Source organism: Temnothorax americanus, unplaced genomic scaffold, assembly GCF_048541705.1.
Source record: "Temnothorax americanus isolate GAGA-0224 unplaced genomic scaffold, ASM4854170v1 Scaffold70, whole genome shotgun sequence".
Taxonomy (NCBI): domain Eukaryota; kingdom Metazoa; phylum Arthropoda; class Insecta; order Hymenoptera; family Formicidae; genus Temnothorax; species Temnothorax americanus.
In genome coordinates this window covers 391,214-413,720 of record NW_027509793.1, presented here as the reverse complement: position 1 = coordinate 413,720, position 22,507 = coordinate 391,214, and the positions used below count along the sequence as shown (strand labels likewise).

The window sequence follows — 22,507 nt, the reverse complement described above, 5'->3', positions numbered from 1 at the left end:
CGCGGTGGCGAACCTTTCCTCTTCGCCGTTGTTATCTCGTGGCCCTCGACGACGGTCAACCGTGAAAAATGAGTGTCGCGAGCGGGTGATATTTTGCGGGACGCCGTGGCGAAGGACGGAAATGGAGCGGGAGAGAAAAAGAGAGAGAGAGAGAGAGAGAGAGAAGAAAGGAGAATGGGAAATCTCGGAGGCACGCAAAATTCCGTGGAAGCTGCCGCCGCCGCTAGGCGGGATGAACGGGGGAGGATGGATCCTCTATCCTCTCCGCTCCGACCACCCGGGACAGTGAATCCCGATCGATGGCGAACCGAGGGCGGGAGAGCGAGCGGAACGGCGGAATTCTAAGCGCGCCCGCCGCGCTCTTCCTTTTCCGTGAGAAAGAGTGCCGCTTCGGCGCCCGGAATCCCACGGCATCGCGATGCGCGCGTCAAAACCTCGCGAATGGCAACCGTAAGGTGTAACTAATAGAATTGCGATTTTAGAAGGGACGTAGAAAAAGATATCTAGCATAGTTCCTTCCCTTTTCCGTTTAATGCGTACTTGCGGATTGCTCGCAAAAAGAAATTTGCTGTATCTATCGTTACGCAGGGATTTTAAAAATGTAGACGACATCTCTGAGTTAAATAATGATCGTATCGCGGTTCCTCAAACTCTACGATAACTATAACGAGAAAATGCTCGGCGAACAGTCGAGCGAACTTTGACTTTGCGTTTCGACGAATGAAATTCGCCGATTCGGCGATTTATCGATGTGGAAACACCGAGTAAAATAAGGCTGTGCTCTGGCTAGTGAATTGAAGGAACTTGAGGCGCGATATCTGATTTTTGTGAGATTGGTGGTCGAGTTACGTGACGCGTATGCTACGTTAGATAGTACTGTGTAGAAAGCGTCCGCCTCTCTCGCGATAAAGTGAAATGTAATTGAGCAACGGGGAAAAAGTATACGCTGCGAGAGAGCGTCTCACTGTTCTATCACCTCTCACAGATATAATGATAACGGCATCGTGTAGCTCTGATAGAAGAAACGATAGTGACGGGAGAGCGAGCGCTCGCGACACGAGCATTTCTCAACAATATAAGGATATATAGGGATAAAATTATAGCGATATAAGTTTTCGTTCAGCGAGCATTTTGAAAACGTCGGCCGTATTCAAATCAGTCAATTTCATCCACCAAAAATATAAATCAATTTTGCAGATTAGATTATCGCTCCCGTTTACCGAGGTTATCTGTAACCTCATGACCAGTTTAATCAAGACATTCTGGCGCGAGTAAATCGCAGGATATTCTCCGGAATATATCCAGCGCAGGCTCGATAGGGTGTGCACGATGACGTGGTGCTGTGTAATAGCGAATTCGGTTGGACGCGGTAGTGCGCACTGGCGCACGTTAAAGGCTGTCGTACACAAATCGACGTAAAGGCACGGTACATAAGCGAGTCGGACCACGAGAGTGCAATCTGTCGCATTGTTTGAGAGAATACACGTTTGGCGTTTCGTTAATCCAGGTGTTTGCCATCGCGCTTTCGAACCCAGATATATTATAGCGTACGACAGGCTTTAATCTGCTGCGGAGCGCGCCTAGTGCATCCAATCGAACTCGCCGTGAGTAATTTAGCACGTTATTGGACGGCCTTAAAGTAGCGTATCAGACGTATACGAGGAAGCCTGAGAACGAAACGAAAGCGAGAGAGAGAGAGAGAGAGGGAGAGAGAGAGAGAAAAAAAGACTCTCGTGGGTTTCGTTTTGTCGAATTCCGTGGCGAGAAGACGCGGATAGAAAATCGCGGAAGTGTTACCGACCGAAGAGGCGAACGACGCCGTGCAAACGGTCCCTCTCTATATCTCCCTCGTTCTCTCCCTTTCAATCTCTCTCACTCCGGGCTTGGCAAAGCTCCGGAAACTGGATCGAAGCGCCGTTGCACCGACGGAGAGCGTCGACGGATGAGGAGGCGGCGGCGGCGGCGTCGGCCACTGGCCGCACCGCTGCACGCGCGTATATACATAATTAGACGCAATTAAGTGACCGCCTTATCTGCACACGACGAGATCTCTTTCCCTCTCTTTCTCACTTTTTTCCTCCCTTTTTCTCTGTTACTCCTCAAGCGTGCCGCGCCCGAGATCTCTCGTGGTTTTTCCACTCGCCATGGAGATAAATCCCACCGACCAATAAACCCCGCGTTTCAGTGGGCCGCCGCGGTAAGTTCTCCTCTGCACAGTGGGTCGCCGCGTGCAAAACGACCAATCTGCGTGGATATAAGTAGAAGCTCGAAAGTCAATTTTCCAGGAATAAGGATAAGAAAGTAGAATTTACGGGCTGTATATAGGACAGTTTCGCGTCGCGACGTTATTACCGTTCTCCGCGTACGGTTAGCGCGTGGTACAGTAAAATTGTTATAACCGTACCTTTTCTGATCGTCTTCTTTGAGAATATCGCTTGGAAAGTATAAGAAATACCGGAAGAACGTTTGACGCATTAACGCGTCAATCTTGGCCTCCGGTACAGACGCTACGGTAAAAGTAAAAACCTGAGAGGCGTGAAAAATCTGTTTAATTTCATCCGCGTCCCTATATTTCAAGCTAAATAAGCTCGACAAAAGCGAGAAATGCGCGAAAGCCATCGCGACGCATTCCGACGTGGAGCTTATTGATCGCGCTTCGTTTATCGGTTAAATCGCGCCGACTCGATCGAGATGAGAGGTTATATCTCGATGCCTCCCGCAAACGCCCGCTAACTTAATCCTTTCGGTCCCTCGTGGGTTTTACCTGAGGGACGCGTCTCTCGCGCTTACAGAAGGCCAGGCTAATCCGCTTGGACGTACTCACCTTGTTGTGCGGCAGCTGCGTGGGCACGTAGAGCGGTGGATCCAGACCCGGACTCGTGACAGCGTGACGCCCGATAATCCTGTCGGCCGCTTTCGCGTCGTAGCCTTCCGGCTGGCCAATGTGAAAACCTTTGCTCTTGACCCAGAAGCGGAACTTGCTGTTCTCGGCGCTGTTCACTTCCTCGCCCCGTAAAGTCCTCAAGATACGGGCGTACTTCTTGATGGTGATCGTCTTGGTCTTGGCGAGATCGCCGTACGTCTTGATTACCCACGGCTGATAAGCGTTGAACATGGCGTCGTTTTGAAATTTCCTCGGCGACGCGGCGGTCCCGTCAACCCCTTTCGGGCCTTGTGCCTTTTGCCCGCCGTACGGGCCGCCGTTCACATTCGGTGATGACATTCCCGAATACGACATTGCCATTCCGCCCTTCGCGTCCACCGTGGCGCTACCGCTCGCCGTGTATCCGCCGTTTAACGAGCTTGCGGCGCCGGAAGCGGTCAACGAACCACCGGTCATGTTGGAGATGTCGAGGTACGAAACGGACGAGCTCTTGCTGAGGTTCGTGGCGTTGCCGACGAAGGTCGCCATGGAGGTCGACATGTAGGGTGGAATCGGCGTAGGTGGCATGCCGAGGCTTCCGGCGCACAGGCTGGCCGTTTGTCCGCCCGTCAAGCCCAGCCCGGTCACGGAAGCGTACGACGGCACGTCCGACATGTTCGACGTGGTCGGCCAGCTGGTCGAGAGCACGGAGCTGTTCGATATATTGCTCGTCGACGAGGAGGCGGCCGTGCTGGTAGCCGTCGAAGTGGACGACGATTTGGTCTGAGTAGCCGATCTCGAGACGGAAGTGCCGCGACTCTTCGAGATCTGGCTGTCGGTTGAGATACTCGTGTTCGTCGAGACGGAGGACGATGCTGAGGAGGCGGGGCAGGAGGCGCTACCGCCTTTCCCTCCGCTCGTCGAAGTCCCGCGGGACTTCTTCGTCGGTGGCTCGTCACGAGTGCCGCCGTTCATCGAGTTCAGATTGCCGTGGGACGGGCTGTTGTTGTTCTCGCTTCTCGAACGCTTGCTCGACGACGACGCGCTCGTGGACAGTGATTGGCTTGAAGGAGTTGGCGAGTTGTTCACCGGCGCTCTGCGACGCAGGCCCATCGTCGTCGCGCTAGCCATGTTGTGCGTGTTTTAGGTGTCGGGGTTCTGCTCACCGTTATCCTGCGACCGGCACATCGACACTGGACCAGCACACTTCGGGGCACACCACCAAGATCACACCACAGAGATCATTCACGATCACTCGTAACACCGCGAGATGTTCGTACGAGATTGAATAAGTCACTCGCGGCCAGCGATGGTCCGCGCGAGTATCGTCCAAGAAACCCCTCTCGGCGTTTCTCTCCTTCAGAAACGGCGATAACGACGGGCAAGGTGATGCTGCGCCCCTGAAAACAAAAGAGGGACGAAATGTGACGAGGAAAATTAGCTATGCGCAATTAAGCGGCGGAAACGTTTAAAGCGCGAAGGGCGCCGCTAATGGACTACTAGCTGGAGTAGCTGGAGACTATCGCCAGTGGGAGAGGTAGATTATAGCTGCTCGGGGATATAATACGCGGCAGAAATTCACTCGGGAAATTGACTGCCGTCGCCTTCCACCAGTTCCACCTTCTGTCCGATAATAGACGCGCGGCGTGGCGTCTCGCTCGCACGCGTGAAACTCTCACTCTCAATAAAACTCTCCGTTTTAAGCGATTCGATCGCTCTCGCCTCCTTCCGAGCTTGTACATCGGAGGATCGTAGACCCGTTAACACCCAGCGAGCGCGGTCGTTTATTTCAAAAGCTACGCAAGCAAGAAATCTCGCTGGAATGAGTAGGGTCGTTTTGCATTTTTAGCTCGCTTAGATCCATTTCGTTTGCAAACCTGCCGCTCTCTTTTAAGATAAACGGTTCTCATACGTACTTTTTTTTAATTTTCAAGAGCACAACTGAGACGTTGTTATTACAAAGTTATAAACGATGCGAAGAGAACCTTTCTCCGGAAGGGAAGGATCAATTACTCTCGCTTGTGTACATCATTCGCGCCTGAGATAGAAGCCTCGCGCATCTTCGCGGATATCACGTTTCAACTCTAACTGCATATGAAGAAATAGGGACTTTTCGCAAGAGCGGCATTAAGGATAGGCAACGACGCTAGCACAATTAGCCAGCAGCTTACACGATGTACTTACTAAACATGGGGAAACCGGTTAGCCGCCACGACCTTCCTTTCGCGCGTGGGCCATTTTTGCGTCGCGCGTATCTGCATGACCAATATCGGGCTAAAATATTGTGTACCACCACCGTGTGTCGTTCGAAAAGAAAAAAAATATCCCGATGCAGGACCGAACGGCTATTGCTCTCAACCTCGAGCAGCAAAAACCGGTGGCGGTGGGGCCGGAAAATAATGAGATATAACGACCTAAAAATGAAGCCACCCCTTCGCACGGTTCTCACCCCTAGATTACGCATCGGGCACCCTCGATGTCACGCCCTCCGGCAAACGTTTTATCTCTCGCTGGTTCTATCTAGAATCGAAACCCCGAAATAAAACTGTGACGATTCGTCTATATTCATATGCCGAATGTAAATTTGTGTAGCGAGGTGGGATGTGTGTTCGGAATCACCGCAAGTGTATCGAGGATCACGTACACAGTCCGGATAAACGCGGTCGAGCGGTACAATCCGCAATCGCGGCGCGTACCTAAGAGCGGGAGCTAATTCAATAAGCTCGATCGGACTGTCTGTCCACCTTGGGTAGTTCGCTAACGGCCCGAGGGCGACACTTAAAGCTCTCTTGGGTCACAGAATATCAGGATAATCCTCGAAATACCGGTCGGCGAGTCGTCCCGCACCGTGGCGAAAAGATATCAAAATGAAATCTCTCGGAGACAGCCTATTCCATCGATGCAACTTTGGGCTATGCTAATGCGCAAATTGTTGAAAATCGGGAGCGGGAGACATTCAATGAGAACGACTTGAGCCGGGATAGACGTGGGATAGCTGCTTCACTAAAACTCTTAAAGATAGCAGGAGAAATAAGATAGCGAATCCTATTTCATACCTTGTCTATGTAAAAACAGCTTATAAAATAATCGACGATCAGTGTTATTTTTTGACTAATCAATAAAATCGACTGTGATTTGTAATCAGAGACTACATAACAAATAAAATGTATTAAAAAAGAACGATTAATTTATCTTTTACATGCGCAATAATTGTTTAAATAGATTTATATAATTATTAAATATCATCGAAATTTTTTTTATTACAAAGAAAATCGCTGAATATCGCTGAAAGTCAACATAAAACTGATAAGACACAAAGAGATGTCCATAATAAAGACTGCATGGTTATTCTAATGTCAGTGATGCAGACCGAGATATATCCCTAATAAATACTCCAGCTTGGATCGTTCGATATGCCCCGGCAAGAGAGTCACGCGATGAACTGGCATTGGGACGGATTTCTTATTTTCGCGATTATCGCCCTCGGGAATGTCAATCAGCGAGCCGACTGGTCGACCCGACCGAGCGACTGGGTTCTCGAGTAAAATGGCAAACCTCTGCGGTTTACGCCAGACAATCGAGAAACAAGCCCGCTGGCGGAAACTAATTCAATGAGGCCGATCGAAGCGTCTAGCGCGGTGGCTGGCATAATGGCCGGGTCGCGATGTACGCGATTTCCTTCAATTGACAGTGAGCCAAAGAGGGAGAGAGGCGAAATGGAAGGCTGGATACGGTCGAAAAGTCACGGTGATATCATCGCCAGATAACCGGCATTGTCCTGTCGCGGAGATACGATCGCGCGAACGTGCGAAAAGGTTTATTTCGAGAGCCGTGATCCCGGAACGCCTTAATTAACGGCTCGATTAAGCAGTTATTAACTACCACAGTCGCATTTAATCCACGCCACCGCGCCGGACCGCGAGCTCGTAAATAGAATCAATGGAGAGAGACCAAAGATAAAATAGTATGGCGGATTATTTGTGCAGGTTATATATATTTTTAGAAGGTAGGTATTTTAAGATATGAAAATGATTTCTTCAATTATGATGTGACATGTAATGAAAAATATCATATTTAACGTGGGAACAGTCATCTGGGGTGATTTTTATACCTCAATTAAAATAATTGTTATTAATTATATATTGCATATATTTCATTGTTCTATAATTTATTAGTATTTAAAAACAGTATGTACGTGGATTTACTCAAAATTTTTTGAAAAAATAAAGAGAAACCAAAAAATGTTTAAAAAATGAGAGAAGCACATTAAAACTGGATGTGAGCTTCCAAGCATTTTTTTTTACACGGGTATAAAAATCACCCCAGGTGACCATTCCCGAGTAAATGGAGTCGAAAAAAATAGTGTTAAATATCTACGTGCGTGCATGATCTGTAAATAACAATAGATGTCAACAATCTGAAAAAACGATAATCGGATGGCAACTCGATTTTTAATGAAATCGATAATTGGCAGAAATATTCATTCAGCAATTATCGAAGTCTCATCAAGCTGTATTACATGCAAGCTTGTTTGGGAGTAAGTCTTGGAATTTGAGATTAAGTCTTCGTGAGAGCGACTCTAGGATCTTGAACGGCCGGCCTTCCCTCGGAACACAAAATTTTAACGTGTCGAGGGAAACTTAATAAGCGTCTAAAGCACGAAGTCGAAAATTAAGTTACCTCGTCGCATTCCGATTTTGTTGAACGCAGTAGCGCGCAAACGCTCGCTTCGGACGCTTCTGAAGCCCGACGAGGTGAAAAAAGCTGCGAGAGCCTGCATTCGTGAGTGGGTGACCCGATTAGGTTAGCGGCGGACTACGCTTAGATAACTCGCGGCGAACAATCGGGAGACAAACCCCGACAAAGTCCCGAGCGAGTGTCGGGGGGGGGGGGGCGGAGAAGGAGAGCAAATTCAATAAGACCGATCGAACCGTCCCCGTCCGGCACGGTAGCCGGTATAATGGCCTCGGTGCGCGATATATCCGCGCGCTCCTTTAGGTGGCAGAAACGGGGCCCCGGGACGGCGATATGTCTCGGCTTAGAGCCGCACACAAGTCACGTAGTGACATGGGACCACCACCGAGTATTATAGCACGTCCCCTGCCGTCCCCGCCGATTCTCTCCCTTCGACCCCCTTTACCGCGTCACTCCATCTCTCTTCTTCTCTCTGTACATATCGTCCTCTCTTTCTCTCTCGCTCGCTTTCTGTGTCTCTTTCCTTCTCTCTCTCTCTCTCTCTCTCTCTCTCTCTCTCTCTCTCTCTCTCTCTCTCTCTCTCTCTCTCTCTCTCTCTCTCTCCCCATTCGTGTACATATTACTCGGCGTATAATGTGGGTGCCACTCGCACACCGAGCGGCCGGGTGTCACGCTACGTGCTTCCTGCCCGTAGGCTATAGTGCGACAAAAGGCCTTATGTCCGCCCGCTCGTGGGACACTCGTGATCGCAATGTGTAATCAAGCTCGCATGGCCACTGTATTACCACGTACGCCCACCCGTTGTATGCGTGCATACGCGACAGTTTCGGTTATCCGTTTCCCGCGCAGGACACCACCGCCCTCCCGCTCTACCCCCTTCTCCACCCCTTCGTCCTTGTCCCACCCGCCGATCGGTTTCGTAACGGCGGCTACTGATCGGCAAATTCGCGGCTGTTATTTCAACCGGAGAGAACCATATGTTCTTTTTTTTTTGTTATCGCGAGTAAAAGTACGCACACACGATACACGGAGTATTTCTGAATAAGATCGCTAAACTTTGAATGAGAAAAAATCGGACAATCATAAATCTAACGAAACATCCTTTGTCCGCCGCAGAAAAATATGTCTAAAATTTCAAAGAATTAAGTTTCATTTAAATTAAATATTTTTTTCCTTTTTTTTATTTATTTTTTTTTTTTTTAAGGAAGTGTTAGAAATGATTTCTTTCATCGAGATACGCGTTTCATAACTCAAATATAGATTTATGAGTTTATAAACTTGCTTCGACGTACGAATTTTCTCTGTAACGTGTTGTAATATAAAATTAATTCATCATATCACGTCGGATATTGTCTATAATACGAAAAAATAGTATTCACATATCTAAGTTTGTCAGATATTCTTACAAAACTCTGACGTAGATGAAAGACGTTTATAACTCGGAAAGAAGCCAATCTATAATCATATGATCTTCGTTTCGTCTCTCAAAGTGTGCAGTATATTCCCGCAATTTGGCGATCTATATTACGAATGTCATATGCATTTTGAGAAAGAGAAAACATGTTATTCTACTTAATTTATTCGAAGTAGTAAAGCGATATCAAGAAACACGTTTGAGCCTCGAGCCAAATGTCACTCACGACAAACGGCGACACTTGACCGAAGAAGAAACGTCATTTCTTTTTTCGTTAAAAAAAGAGACTCAAGTTAAAAGCACGCGCAATTGCCTCTTAAAAAAGATTTTTTATCTCTCAGACGATGAAACTAAAAAAGATGAAGATATTCGCTAGTTGGAACGACACTCGCGTTTATTAGCTTACCGAGTCGACTATAGTTGAGACTTTCTACCGTCGTAAAACGAGTTGTTTACTCCGCAGTATTAAAATGAGAGTATATAAATGAGAATTCGCCAATTGCCGAATTCACGACGCGGTTTCGAATTTCGAGCGAAAATCTTTTGCGAATTGCGATCGGAAGTGCGTTAATCCTGACAATTTCGCGCAAGTCGATAGAGCTGAAGGAGTCGAAGCGATGATACTTAGGCGAGGCAATAATTTACGATCAATATTCAGACACGTGTTTTCGACGCGCGGCCAGTTTACGTAAAATTTCAGGTAAACGTTCACGGGGACAAGATTACAACAGACGCATAATTAGCGCGAAGAGTACAAAATCCCGCAAAAACAGCGCGACCCACGGTATAATAAATGTCGCCTGTAGATGTAATCGCGCGGGACTCGCCGAAAATCCTTTCGTATAAACGCGACGAGTTTTATTTTCAAGCGTTGAAGAATCAACGTAACGGGATCACGAGATGCAAGCGAATCTGCGCAAGTATCCTGGTCTTGTTGCAATCTCGTTTGCCGTAAGAGCTATGTGAGAAGCTATATCCGTCCTTAACTACTTTTATCGATCATCCATCAGACTATCGAGACTATACCGTGAGATAGTTTGATTAGTTGCTTTACATCCAATCGGGTCACTGCCTAAGAAAGATTATAGACAAGAGGTAATGTATCATCGCGACTAATTGCACAAGTACGGCGCGTACGTTCTTTGATGTTTAATTTCTCCGACCTTGCGATTTCAAATCTAATCATTTTTTAATAAATAGCGCGTGCTTCGCAGTTAAAAACAATAGTTAAAAACAAACCTGCAAAAATCTTAAATGTTTCGATCTTTAAATGTTGCCGCGTCCATCGAATGTGCTGTGCAGGATTGATCGTTAACGAGAGTTTATCGCTAAAGCGGTTTTATCGCAAGAAATGACGTTCTCATCTAACGCACAGAGAGAGAAGCGTCAAATAATGCGGCGAAATACCACGCATTAACAAACTCTTTAGAAAAGAGCCGCGTATGCGGGATCAGGACGCACTATCGCCGATAATGACACGTTACAGAGGCACCGCAAACGATCGCTTCGGATTTTTAATCCGACCCCCCGTGTGCGTGTTTTCCACATCGTCCGCCTACGTCGAATTAAACCGCCGGTGAAAAGAACCACGTTAAACGCAACAATCGCGTGCGATCGAAAGGGCGGCATTCTCATAACACTTCGAAAACCGATAACGAGACTTTTCTCGGCATTTCTCGACGAGGTAATGCGCTTAGACGCGACAAAACAACACTCCGCCAAACGTCTCGACATATTCTCACCGCTCTGACGATTCTCTCCGCCAAATCAAATCACATCCGGTTGGGAAAGTTAAACTTTTGTCAGAAGAACCACCCCGCCTGAAGGATCGACCGATCACATTCACCGCGAAACTGGCGCGCCATTCGCGAAACGGCGCGGCGGCCCGTTAGATCCCGTCGGAGAAACCGTCGAACGCTCTCCTCGCTCGAGTCCCGGAGTGGCAGTAAGTTGAATTCCCAAACGGGCGGGTGTGGCGACCGGCCCGCAACGGGCACCGGAACGGAGCGGACGAACGCCGCTGTCTCTCCTTCGTCGTTCCCTCCTCGACGTGAGAGCTGCCTCTCTGTTCCGCGAGAGGAAAAGGGAGGGACAGAGAAAACAAACGAAACGTAGTCCACTCGAAAAATACGAATTTGGTCTTCTCGATCCACCGTCGTTCGCGCCGATTGATCGATTGTCGTCGAGAAGCGTCAACCTTTTCCGGTCACAAAGAGATTTTTCAGCGCGCGAATCTTAATGTATAAATCGCGATATGATCGAGCCAGAGAAAATATGACGCGCGGAAATTAGAAACAGAACGTATGATCGACGGTTTTCTTTATTGGCAAAGAAGTTGCTGCGTTCGCGGGATTTTTCTCGGTATCAATTTTATTTCGGAATGCGACGATAATGCGGAATATGCATGAGAAATCGATTACTTTATAGCACTTGTCTATACGATATATTGCAAAACTGTACTACTTTGGAATAGTTTCTCGAACAATTTTGTTGTTAGAGTTTGTCACTGTGGATCGTTTGATAGATAAATGAAAATGCCGATTGATGTATAAACTAAAAAATCGTGTATCACTCATTCACTATAAGAAGGGGATTAAACGCCGACAATCGCGACAGCTCGACGGATGATCAACAAGAGCAAAAACCATGTTTTATATTTTCCAACAGATCTTCCACTGATCACGTTTGTATATCACGAGCGAATTCCGCGAGAATTCTTTCGTTGACAACGTTTCGTTCACCAATAACAATAATTTCCGACGGACGAAATGTCGCGCGCAAATGACAGAGCAACATTTGAAATATTTCGGAAAAAACGCAGAAAATCGCGCGAACAACTTGACAATCATAAAGTAATGATCGAAACTCACTTGAAAAACGTCGTCTTCACACTGTCACATCGAGATCACACGCATGATCGCTCATGAACTGGCAACGACCGACGTGAGATCCGCGCTCCGCTCACGAAGTCGCTTTCGGGACAAAGAGTCCGGATGGAGATCGGAAAAAGAGAGAGAAAAAAACGAGATCTCTCTCTTAGCACTGTTACCGATCCGCAACGTAACGCGGGGCTTCTTTCGTGTCCACCGCGCGCGTCCACCGAGTGTGCGAGATCCGTGCCGCGTGTCTGTCCGAAAGTGTCACCTCCCTCTCTATTTCTCTCTCTCTCTCTCTGTCTCTCGCTCCCCGGACGACTCCGATGTGCCGGCGAAGATCCGTGAAAGGAGGAAGAAAAGGCGCGAGACCGTTCTCGCAACCCGGTCTCGCGTGGACGAACGCCGTCGGACGCTCGGTGGTGGCCACTTCTTCTGTGCTTCGCTTTCCTTTTTTTCTCGGCTCTCGTCTTCCACCGGGTAACCACCAGCCTGACGATGTTGACGACGCGCGGCAACGAGGCGAGTAAAGGAAGACCACGACGGCGGCGGCCAGCAGGAGGAAGAGCGGCGGTGGAAGAGTAGAGGAAGGCTACGCGGGGGTGGGGAGGGAGGAGGAGTAAAAGACAGAGCAAGCGAGAGAAAGAGAGACAGAATGAGGACAGACGGACAGAATAAGTGAGAAAAACAGAGAGGGGGAAAGAGAGAGAAAAAGAGAGAGAGAGAGAGAGAGAGGACAGCGAAAAGGAAGAATCGGAGCAAGAGCGAGCGCCGGCAGACTGGGTTGACTCGGTGGCCGAGCGGTATCTCACCCGCGAAAAGCGTCCCGCGATCAGGTGACAGCGGGAGTATACACCGGCGTTACTCCCGAGAGCGAGAGGGAGAAGCGGGACCGACAGACGAGAGAGGAGTCGAAAACGGAGAGGCAGGACAGCTGGTTGTGGTAGCGAGACGAGGACGGTCGAGTCGCGAGTCGCGAGCGGAACGTGGAGGGAGCGTAGAGTGGCGTGAAAGAGGGACCAGGCGGGAGGTTCACGTCGGTGAGAGAGGGATAGATAGGACGAGACGCGAGAGGGTGAAAAACGAGATGGAGAACGAGCCGACGGAGTTGGGAGACGGAGAGAGAGCGATAGCCGGTGCTCGTGCGTTCGCCGAGTGTAACTCGACTGGCAGAGGAGGGCGAGGAGAGGCTTCGTCGGGACAGAGTGGGATGCGAAGAAACGCCGCGCGCTACGGACGGAGAGGGAGAAAATTTCAAGAGGGAAAGAGAGGACTACTTGCGCGCGTGTGTGTGTGTGTGTGTGTGTGCGTGAGTGTGTAAAGCTAGAGAAAAAGGGAGACAGAATCGGAGCGGCAGCGAGGGAAACGAGGGAGAGCGACCGTGGGTGACGAAGAAGGGCGAAGTGGGGTGCCGTTGGAGAGCCGACGAGAGAGCGTACGAGCGGGGTGGCAGAGGGTAGGGAGGCAGAGAAGGGCTCCCTGATCGCTTCTGAGTGCAAACGGTTCGGCGTGCGGTGGGACACTGGCAGTCAGTCGGGCGGGCGGGCTGGCTGAAACTGCTGTGGATAGCGGGTGGCGAGCGGCGCGGCGCGGCGCGATACTCCACGGAACGGTACGGGACGGGCCGAGAGCGCCGAGCCGGGCCGGGACCCCCATCTAACACACGCGCGCACACGGACGTGCGCGCGGCGCACACACGCCTAAGGCCGGGGCGCTCGCGTGTAGTCGCCACTCGCCACCGACAGAGGCACCGCACGGAGAGGCGCGGCGAACACAGACGCGCATTCACACGGATAGAGTCGGAGTCGGGCTGTCGGACGAACGGTCGGTCGGTCGGTCGGGTGCGGGATGTCGGGGGAGGAAGGGCAATGAGCAAGAGCAAGGCAGGCAGGCAGAGGCAGGCAAGCAGCAAGCAGGCTCGTCTCTCTATACGAGTCTCGGCGCGTTACTACGCCAACGGCTCTGCCTGCTGCCTGCCTGCCTGCCCTCGGCTCGGCACGGCTCGGTCTCGCTCGGGCGCCCGCACCGCACTAGCCCGACTCTACCCCGCTATCCGTCTCTCCGTTCGTCGGTCGGGCTCTCTATGCCTCTCCGTCATCCTCGTCGCTCCAGCGTGACTCGTCTCTCGGCGCGGACACCTCTCGTTCAGTCCCTCTGGTCTGACTCCATCGTCCCGCTACTCCGACCGCCACGCTGCGCCGCGCCAAGCCGCGGCGCGCCATGCCGAGCCGAACCGAGCCACGCCACGCCACGCTACCTCTCACGCCGTTCGAGCCGATGCTCGGCCGATGCTCTCTTCCGTAAGCGCGCACGCTTGTCTCCTTTTTTCCACGCTATATCCGCCGCCTCTTTCCTCTACCCAGACCCCATGTCGCGATATACTCCCTCTCTTTCTCCCTTCTCCGTTACTTTTTCTAGCTACCGCCTTTTCGGTCCTCTCCGCGGGACGTCTGGTTTTCTCCGTCAGAATCGTCGTTCATCGTCATCGCGCTCGCCGTCGTCGAGCCTTCATCGTTTCATACATGTCCCCGTGCCAATTTGAAGCCATGAAGGTCTTTTCTACACGCGGGCGCGCCCACACCGGAACGGTGGCATGCGGTAGGCCTGACGTATCTATAATGCGCCTACCGGAATTTTCTAAGATTGGACACGATGCAGAGAAAGAGAGCAATGTTCGACAAAATGAAAAGACAACCTAAACTGTAACCCTGTGACCTTCTTTTCTGTCTTACAAGTGAATTTTTTAAAACCCCCAAATTCCTCTGGCGACATTCCAAAGATTGCTTTAACGTCGCAAATCTTACACCGTAACTAATTTCGAGTCCCGAGTTTGAAGGTTCGGCATGATGTGGTCGTTCGTTATCTGCTTTTTCTTTAGTTTTGCGAGTATTAGCGCTGAATTATTCAACGCGCATCGTGTAAGTCTGCGCAGAACCTCGGTCCTTGAGAGAACCCGGAGAAACGGACCGTCGCGATTACGCTTGTAACTGAACTCGAGACTTTCCTCATCACTCGCGGATTCACATGGAAATATTTCTTGGAATCCACGAGAATCGAAGAAAGTAATTCTAAAAGAATATTTAGCTTAAGATCAGAAGGATTAGTGCTCTCTTTGCCACGCTTTTCTACTATTATATTAAATTTTCCCGACTTAGCACTTTATATCGAATAAAGACAGTTTTAAATGGAGAAGAATTTTATGTAGCATTCTTGCCAGGCGATAGAAATTCCCATTATACGATAAATAATTTGTTAATTCGTGGTAGGATTTGCAGTTACTAGGTAACCATTGCGGCGTGCCACTTCAATAACAACAATGAAAAGGACAAGCTTGAGATGACTATTGAAATTCGACATTGTTGCGTGACTAACCTTGTCTTCCGCCTAAACTTTGAGATACGGTACGCGCGGAGGGTCTTGACACTTTTGAGAATTCATTGCAATGCTTCCGACCTGGGAAGGAACACCACTTAGCTATTCCGAGAAAGTATACATCCCGCACACAAACTGCGAAAGAATAGTCGATGCACGCCCGAAGTTGCCTTAATCTCTATCCTCTTCTCCGGCCCGCGTTGCTGGAAACGACAGACTTTCAGGGTGACTTCACGCTCAAGCGGTGGTGGTTTGGTAGGAGGGAGGAAACAAAAGACGAGAAAAAGGGACGTAGAATGGTCTCGGAGCGTGAGCGCGAGCGCACAAAGGAATCGGCGAAATCGCGAAATATAACGCCTAGAAACAGTGGGCGTTTCGTTCGCCGGTTAAAACCGGGAAGGAAAATCACGGAAATTGCGCGTTTCGTTTCAAGTATCGTCGAGGGAGAAGAGAAAAGGAATCGCCGCGAAACCGATGCGAAGCGCGACGTCACGGAACGCTCCTTTAGAATTCCGATTATTCAGAGAAAGCAGAAGTCGGACGCGCGCGCGCGCGCGCGGAAGAGCGAGAGATTATCGGCGGCAAGCAGGAGCGAGCGAGACCGAGTGCGCGGTAGGGGGCGGTACCCCTTAACACCGGGCACGAGGCAAATAGGGGGACCAGCTGTGTTCTATCCTTGTTCGGGTTGCTCTAAGGGGGTCGAGGATTATTAAAACGGACGGGGAACAAGGAAGAGAGACAGGAGAAGGGAAGGGGGCAGCCTTCTACTGTTACGGTGCACAGCCTCGGGAACCGGTAAGCCCCACTACCCCGCGCCTCTCATTCTCTCGTTCCGCCTGTCTCTCCTTCTCTGTTCCTCTCCTTCGCCCTCCCTGATTCGGTATTCAAGTTGGAACCGCGGTGCATGCTCTCGGTGCATAAAATGCCCCCTACAATGATCCCAATCAACTGTGGTGCCCATACGCGCGCGGAGTTCAGCAATCAGGACCGCTTTGATGACGGCGGCCAAAAATTCGGCATTAATTCAATGAGAAACGCCTCATGGCGAATCGATACGAGCGATCGATCGAACCGTCGATCGGCGACTTGCCGTCGCTCGATGTGAATCGCACGCACCGCGAAAGTGGATCATCTATCTTGATCAGCAAGCTTGAAAGCCGAGGCATTCTCAAATGAACGTTGAAGCACTCCTCAAGCGAAAACGTCCCGTGAGGAATAAGCCGCGAGGTACCGCGATACCGCGGATCGCAAATAAAACATGATCGATAAATACCCCCAAAACGTTGCCGAAATAATTCGTTTTGTGAAATCGGCACGAGTGCGTAAATCGGAATTTGTCTACACCTTGCGATTCCTTCGACACCTTGTGTCTTCTGGGCACAATGAAAAGCCGTCGGGCGCATGTAAGGTTGTCTTTTAAAGAACGCAAGGACGCGTTACCTGCGACGGAAAAGAATTCTTGCCTTGATTCTTGCCTTGTTTAGATGGGCCCTTCCCAGACAAAAGAACCCAAGTGGAACTATTGCGAAGTCATCGTAGAATAGCGTTGGCTTCAAAGCTAATGCTAATATTATGATACGAATGTCGAGCTTTAAACTGTTGATCCTTAAGAACAGCACCAATCTCACTGGCTTATTCAAAAAGACACGTTTGATCTAATTTTCGTTTGCTCACCTCGACTTGATTTATAGACTACAGAACCTTGGCATCCATTGGATAATGTTCTTTTGTCTATTTATATTCCCATGTATAAAACGCAAGTATAATCCTCATGCATTTAAAACGTAGCGCGAATTCAATCAACAGTATCTCTTTGTACTATTAAACTCGTCGCAAGTTCCTTTTTATTTTTAACTATATCTTTCTCATTCCCACCCTTCTCAACCTAACTTCTATTTCATTATTATGCAATATTGTAGAATTTTTGTACTCGCTCCAAAAAATTTAAACCTATAATTTAATCTAATTGTAAGCCTAAATATATAGACGATACTCTTGTGCGCGACGCAGTTTTTCTTGTTCGACGCAATAACGCGTGCTCGATCCAAGTATATTCATACCTCTCCACTTAAGCGCCGAGCTCAATCACGCGTGAACGTTCTAGAGAAGATTCCCTTTCTTCAGGCGGGATAACCGACACAGGCACGGTCCGTGGACGGCGTTTGGAAACAGTCTGGGATACCGTTCCGGGCGACGGGCACAGGCCGGTGTGGCGGCGGTACCGAGCGACGACCACTACGAAGGATCAACACGGCAACGTCCCGTCACTAATTACATTCTCCTCGCGCAATTACGGTCGGCGCGTACATACACCGTGCGCGCCGCGTTTCCGCGCGAGCGTCGCCGCTCCACACACATACACAGTCACGGAGTCACGCTGTCCGCTGGCGAAAGTCCAAATCTCTCGGCAGATTAAAAGCTTCTCACGGCGATTCTCTTGACTGGAGTTCCTCCCACGTTTCCCTGAAAAGTCTCTACGGAGCGAATCGGCGGCGGAGCCCGCCGATCCTCTCCGTTCTCTTTCTCTTCCGTCCTCGTTCCGGACGAGGCGAAACGCACCACAAAACCGAGTACGCACGTGAGGGACCCCCACGTTCCCGGGGGTCCTCCTTCACGTGACGCAAGCTCGAAAACCTAAAAACACTGAGAGATCTCTCTAGACCCGTGGTTGTTCGCGTAGAACACTTTCTCACACGCATAGATCCAGAAATACCAGTGAAAGATGAGTATGTATGGAGACAAATGAAACAATGAATCAAATTCTTCAGGATCTTAACCGTCAAAAAGTTCAGCCTATTAATTCTGCTCAGAAATTTCCGAAAGTTGTATAGAATAGGAGAACGAGTTTAATATCGCGGTATAATTTGGTTATATGCGAGGCAGGACGGAGACGATATATGATAAAAGACATTAAAGATTTCTTAAAGATCGTCAACTTCAGGTCGCGAAAGGTCAGGATCCGTTCCCGTAAGAGGAAAACGGAAACTCGACTTCCTATCGCGGGCGGGGTTTACACAGGATTGGGAGGGAAGTCCTCGTTTTGTCGAGATACCGCTTCTAAACGCGCCCCAGCTACGCTCCCTTATGAGCGCCTCGACTAAGGTAAATTCTGCCAGCGGTGGATTCGGATTGCGAAAGGAGCGAGCGTATGCGGGAAGTTCTGAATTTCGATCGTCGCGCGTTCTGGAAACCACGATGATTTGAATATCATCGGACGTTCCCCTTACGCGCACGTGAATAAACGCGATCGGTCCTTTTGAAGCCTCTTGAGCAATCGATAGCGGTGAGATTTTATCGCGCGAGTTTCGCGAACGTCAAACAATTAATTCCGTAAGAAGAGACTCTTTAAAAAGACGAATTAACAAACTGTTAAGAATCATCAATAATCACAGCTTTAATTGGTGGTGTTGTTAGAAAATAAAGAATAAATGCGAAACTTTATCTGCTTTCAGCAAGTAGACACGTTGTGAACTTTTTATACTGAGCGAGTAACGTTTCTTCAGTAAAAAAATAAATGAATGAATGTATATGACTAAGCGAATGAATGAATGAGTGAGTGAATGAATTAAGAAATTTATTATTGTAGCTTGTGGTGAGTAGTCTCAAAGCAGAAGATATATGTTTATATACAATTAAGTTTACAAATAAAAACGAAAATATATGTTATGACACTAAGTAAATATATAAAAGAAAAACAAAGAAAAAAAGAAAGAGAAGAGAAGGTAAAGGAGGGAGATAATTAAAAACGAGCGAAAAGCGAAGAATCGCGAAGTGATGCAGTTTTAATGGTTATTTCCTCTTTAATGCAATTATATTAAAATAGATTACTCGGAGAGGATATCTTATTTTAGTAGCCTCAGAAAACAATCTATTAAAACACGTATTAGTTCAAACATCGTATACGTTAAAAATAATCTCTGACTAAATGGAACATTTAGTGCATCGTGCAGTTTTTATAAGCAAATTACTGCAATATTAATAGTGAAATGGCTAAATATAAGAACAGTGAGAGACTGGAAAAAGGCGGATAATTAGAATTTACTAAACAAGTTAAGGAAAGTACAAATAAGAGTTAAATAAACGGTTGGAAGCATAAATCCCGTATTATATATATATAAAGCTACTCGTTTAAGATATCATGTAAGTGTCAAACGTTTGGAATATGTTCAATAAAATTATTTAAAAATATAAAGATAATACATTCAACGAATATATAATGTGATACTTGAAACAACGAACAGCAAATATGACTGTAACGAAAATTTCGTTTTTTAGAATACAGAAATTCGCGGCAAAAAATATTCCGCGTATATCGCTGTTTCCCATCAGGCTATTTAATATTATTACTGCAATTGGCGAGTATTTGTATTGGTTATTTATGTCATAGTGGATCCAAGAATAGAGTGTATCAATAAGATCGTCTCGACAAATTGGAAGACGTCGGATAATAATATAATGACCGATATAAATATCGTTTGATAGGAATAGGACCGATATTATCGTTTTTAGGCGCGTATTTTTAGATACGTGACCCAGCAGACGCCTCGCAAAAAGCGATAAGAGCGGTACTGAATGAACCATATAAACCGATATATTTATTCCGTGCTGATTCTCATTATATAAAATATAAATAATATCTGTTCGTCGAATACATAACTTATGAGTTATGATATGAACTCAATTGATTTGCGCAGAGTGTCTGTCACGAGAATTGCACAACACCGAAACATCCTTAAAGTATCACTGCGGCGACGCACTGCAAACTTTAAACGTCTCGGAAATGTCGAGGATCAAATTCAAAGGATCCGATCTAACGATCTACGCACGAATAGAACGCGATTCACGGACTGAATCCATGGAAGAATATTTCCGCGCTCGTTCCGGTATACGCGCGACTCTAATTCATACATTTTTTTCTCTTCTCCCCTCTCCATTTCGTGAATCTGATTCGCGTCCTCTGGACCAGTTCTCGATCTCGGCGCATTCTCACGGGACGGGAGAGGGATGCTGAGAACTGGACAACGGTCAAGCTTCGGCCCATTCCTCGCGACCGTGAGGAGGAAAAGGGAGGAAGGGGAGTTGGACGGGCGATGCTGGACATGATCGTATACGGGATGTGTAGGGGTTGAATCTTCCGAGATCGGAAGGGTGAGCGCGCGGCGCGGCGTGATTCTGGTTTGATTTTATTCCGTCGAGGGATGATCGTTCTCGCCGCGTGAGAAAGGGCTCCCAGATTCGACCTCTTTCGTCGTTCTCTCCTAGCAACGCCACTTCCGTACGTGACGTTATAGGATCATGCCCCATTGCTGCTAAAAGCCTTTCCCAAAAACGAATGGTGGTTCAACGATCTCAAAAAAACGAAAAATTTTATCTCTAAACCTTCGATTTCAATCTATAATTGCGACAATCCGGGTATTTAAAACAAGACACGTTTGAAATGACAAATCAAAACAGAACGATTGTTTAAGGGTTCACCGCGAGTTCAATAAAATCACATTATTTAACGCTCATTAATCATAAAATATACATTTACTAATTTGTATAAATCAAATTCTGAAGAAAGGAGTTTCTAAAGAGAAGAAGTTCGTATCATATAATCTTATGGATTGAGGGTTAACGCGAGACGCTTGGACAATCCAGCAACCATCAGCCGCAGTTTCGCGAAAGCCACGCTCCATCTCTCACGGGAGAGACGTCCCGGGTTTACGGTTCGCAATTAGGGCCGCGAATTAAGCGGCACTTAAGCGCGAGCGAGCGAGCGAGATTCCGGCCGAATATCGGTCGCGCGATATCCCTAGGATGAGTCGCCGAGGTAAGTTTCGGGGCATCCGGGATTATCCTCGAGATCTGCCGAATATTTCGGCGATCCGGCCGATCTCCCGGGAGACGCGATCTTCCGCAACTCTCCGAAATGTCGCAGCAGAATTTCCATCCAAGAAATATCTCGATGTAATCGCGCCCGCAAAATTGAGAAATATTAATTTTGCACATAGAGATTGGTTTTCAAATAATCGGACATGTATATAAATATACATAGTTATATAGTCAGGAACTCTGCGACAAATAACTCAATTAAAGGAGAAATATGGCAAAACACACAAATTTCGACATTTCATCACTCGTTTATATCCTTGATTAATTCGCAGGAACCTTTAAATTCTCAATGTTAATACTACCGACATCGCGCAATGTTAAAATAATTGCTATTCCTCTCATTCGTTTTGCGGCTTTTACAATCGAAGGAAAATTCGACACGTACCTATATACGCAAAAAAAATCAGGAACACCATCATCCACAGCCCACAGCTTTCGGATTATTGTACAAAATGACGGTTACCGCGGCGAGGCGATGAATGAAAAAGTGGAATTGGGGTGGAGGGTGGACGGTCGCAGCCGCTAAGTCGACGGCGAAGAGCGGCGAAAGAATTACCGGCACACACATTGTTCCAGTCCCTTTTGCGAAAACAAAGGGACGGACGCGCGTGAGAGAAGGGAAACGGGCGGGGCGCGGCGTGGCGCGGCCACGCTTAATTCTAAATTCGGCACTAATAACGCCGACCCGTGTTTCGTTAGCCCCTGGGAGATTAACGCGTCGGCAAGCGCCGGTCTAATAGCGCCGTACACACCGAATTCGAATAATATTTACCTCCGACGTGGCGCGGCGTGGCTCGGGACGGTGCGGCGCGGCGCGGCACGGCACGGCCACCCCGAGGTCCCCTGGGAGCGGCAAATGCGATTGGTTTCGACGTATGCGCGTCCGATCGTTCCGCGACACACAAAAAGCGCCGCTTTTCACCGGTCAATCGGATCGCCCGGTGCGTCGCGCCAGACACTACCGCGTCCTTTAGTTTTATTTATTGCCTGTGAAATTCTCTGTTGGCGCGCGCGCGCGCGCGCACGTGATACGCAACGATCGTTAAATTATAAATAACGAAACGTGTGCGATATATGACACTTGAATTATTCACGAGAGTCAAGTTAAGTGAATTACAGGAATTACGACAGATCGCCCGTCGCAAATCGAGGAAATTATTTCAAAGGTTGATTATTGTGAAAAATTGGATAACCGGTTAAATGCTAATAATGCTAATTCGATATGAAATAATCTTATAATGTACAAAACAGAGGAGCTGTGTTTTCAAAACATGTCACAGAATGCATATTACATATAATACGTGCGAAAACAGAGCAGAATAGGTAGTACTCCACAATTCGTGAAAAATACTTAAATTATTACCAAGCACATATTTCACGTTAATTCGTTTCGTTGAGAACAATCGGAAAAATTAA

General features: G+C 48.1%; 1 protein-coding gene across 5 annotated transcripts in view; it reads right to left on the bottom strand.

Moving 5' to 3' along the window:
• The window catches only part of LOC143906421 (uncharacterized), a 100,596-nt gene that overhangs the window by 34,416 nt on the left and 43,673 nt on the right, over positions 1-22,507 (bottom strand). For 3 of the 5 annotated variants that reach the window (XM_077422511.1, XM_077422513.1, XM_077422512.1), the window contains one exon: positions 2,825-4,263. In XM_077422511.1, coding sequence (XP_077278637.1) covers positions 2,825-3,994 — 1,170 coding nt within the window. In that variant the 5' untranslated portion in view covers positions 3,995-4,263. Of the gene's footprint in view, positions 1-2,824; positions 4,264-7,543; positions 7,565-11,842; positions 13,867-22,507 lie in introns of those variants that run through there. The other 2 variants (XM_077422510.1, XM_077422514.1) reach the window with 2 other exon arrangements.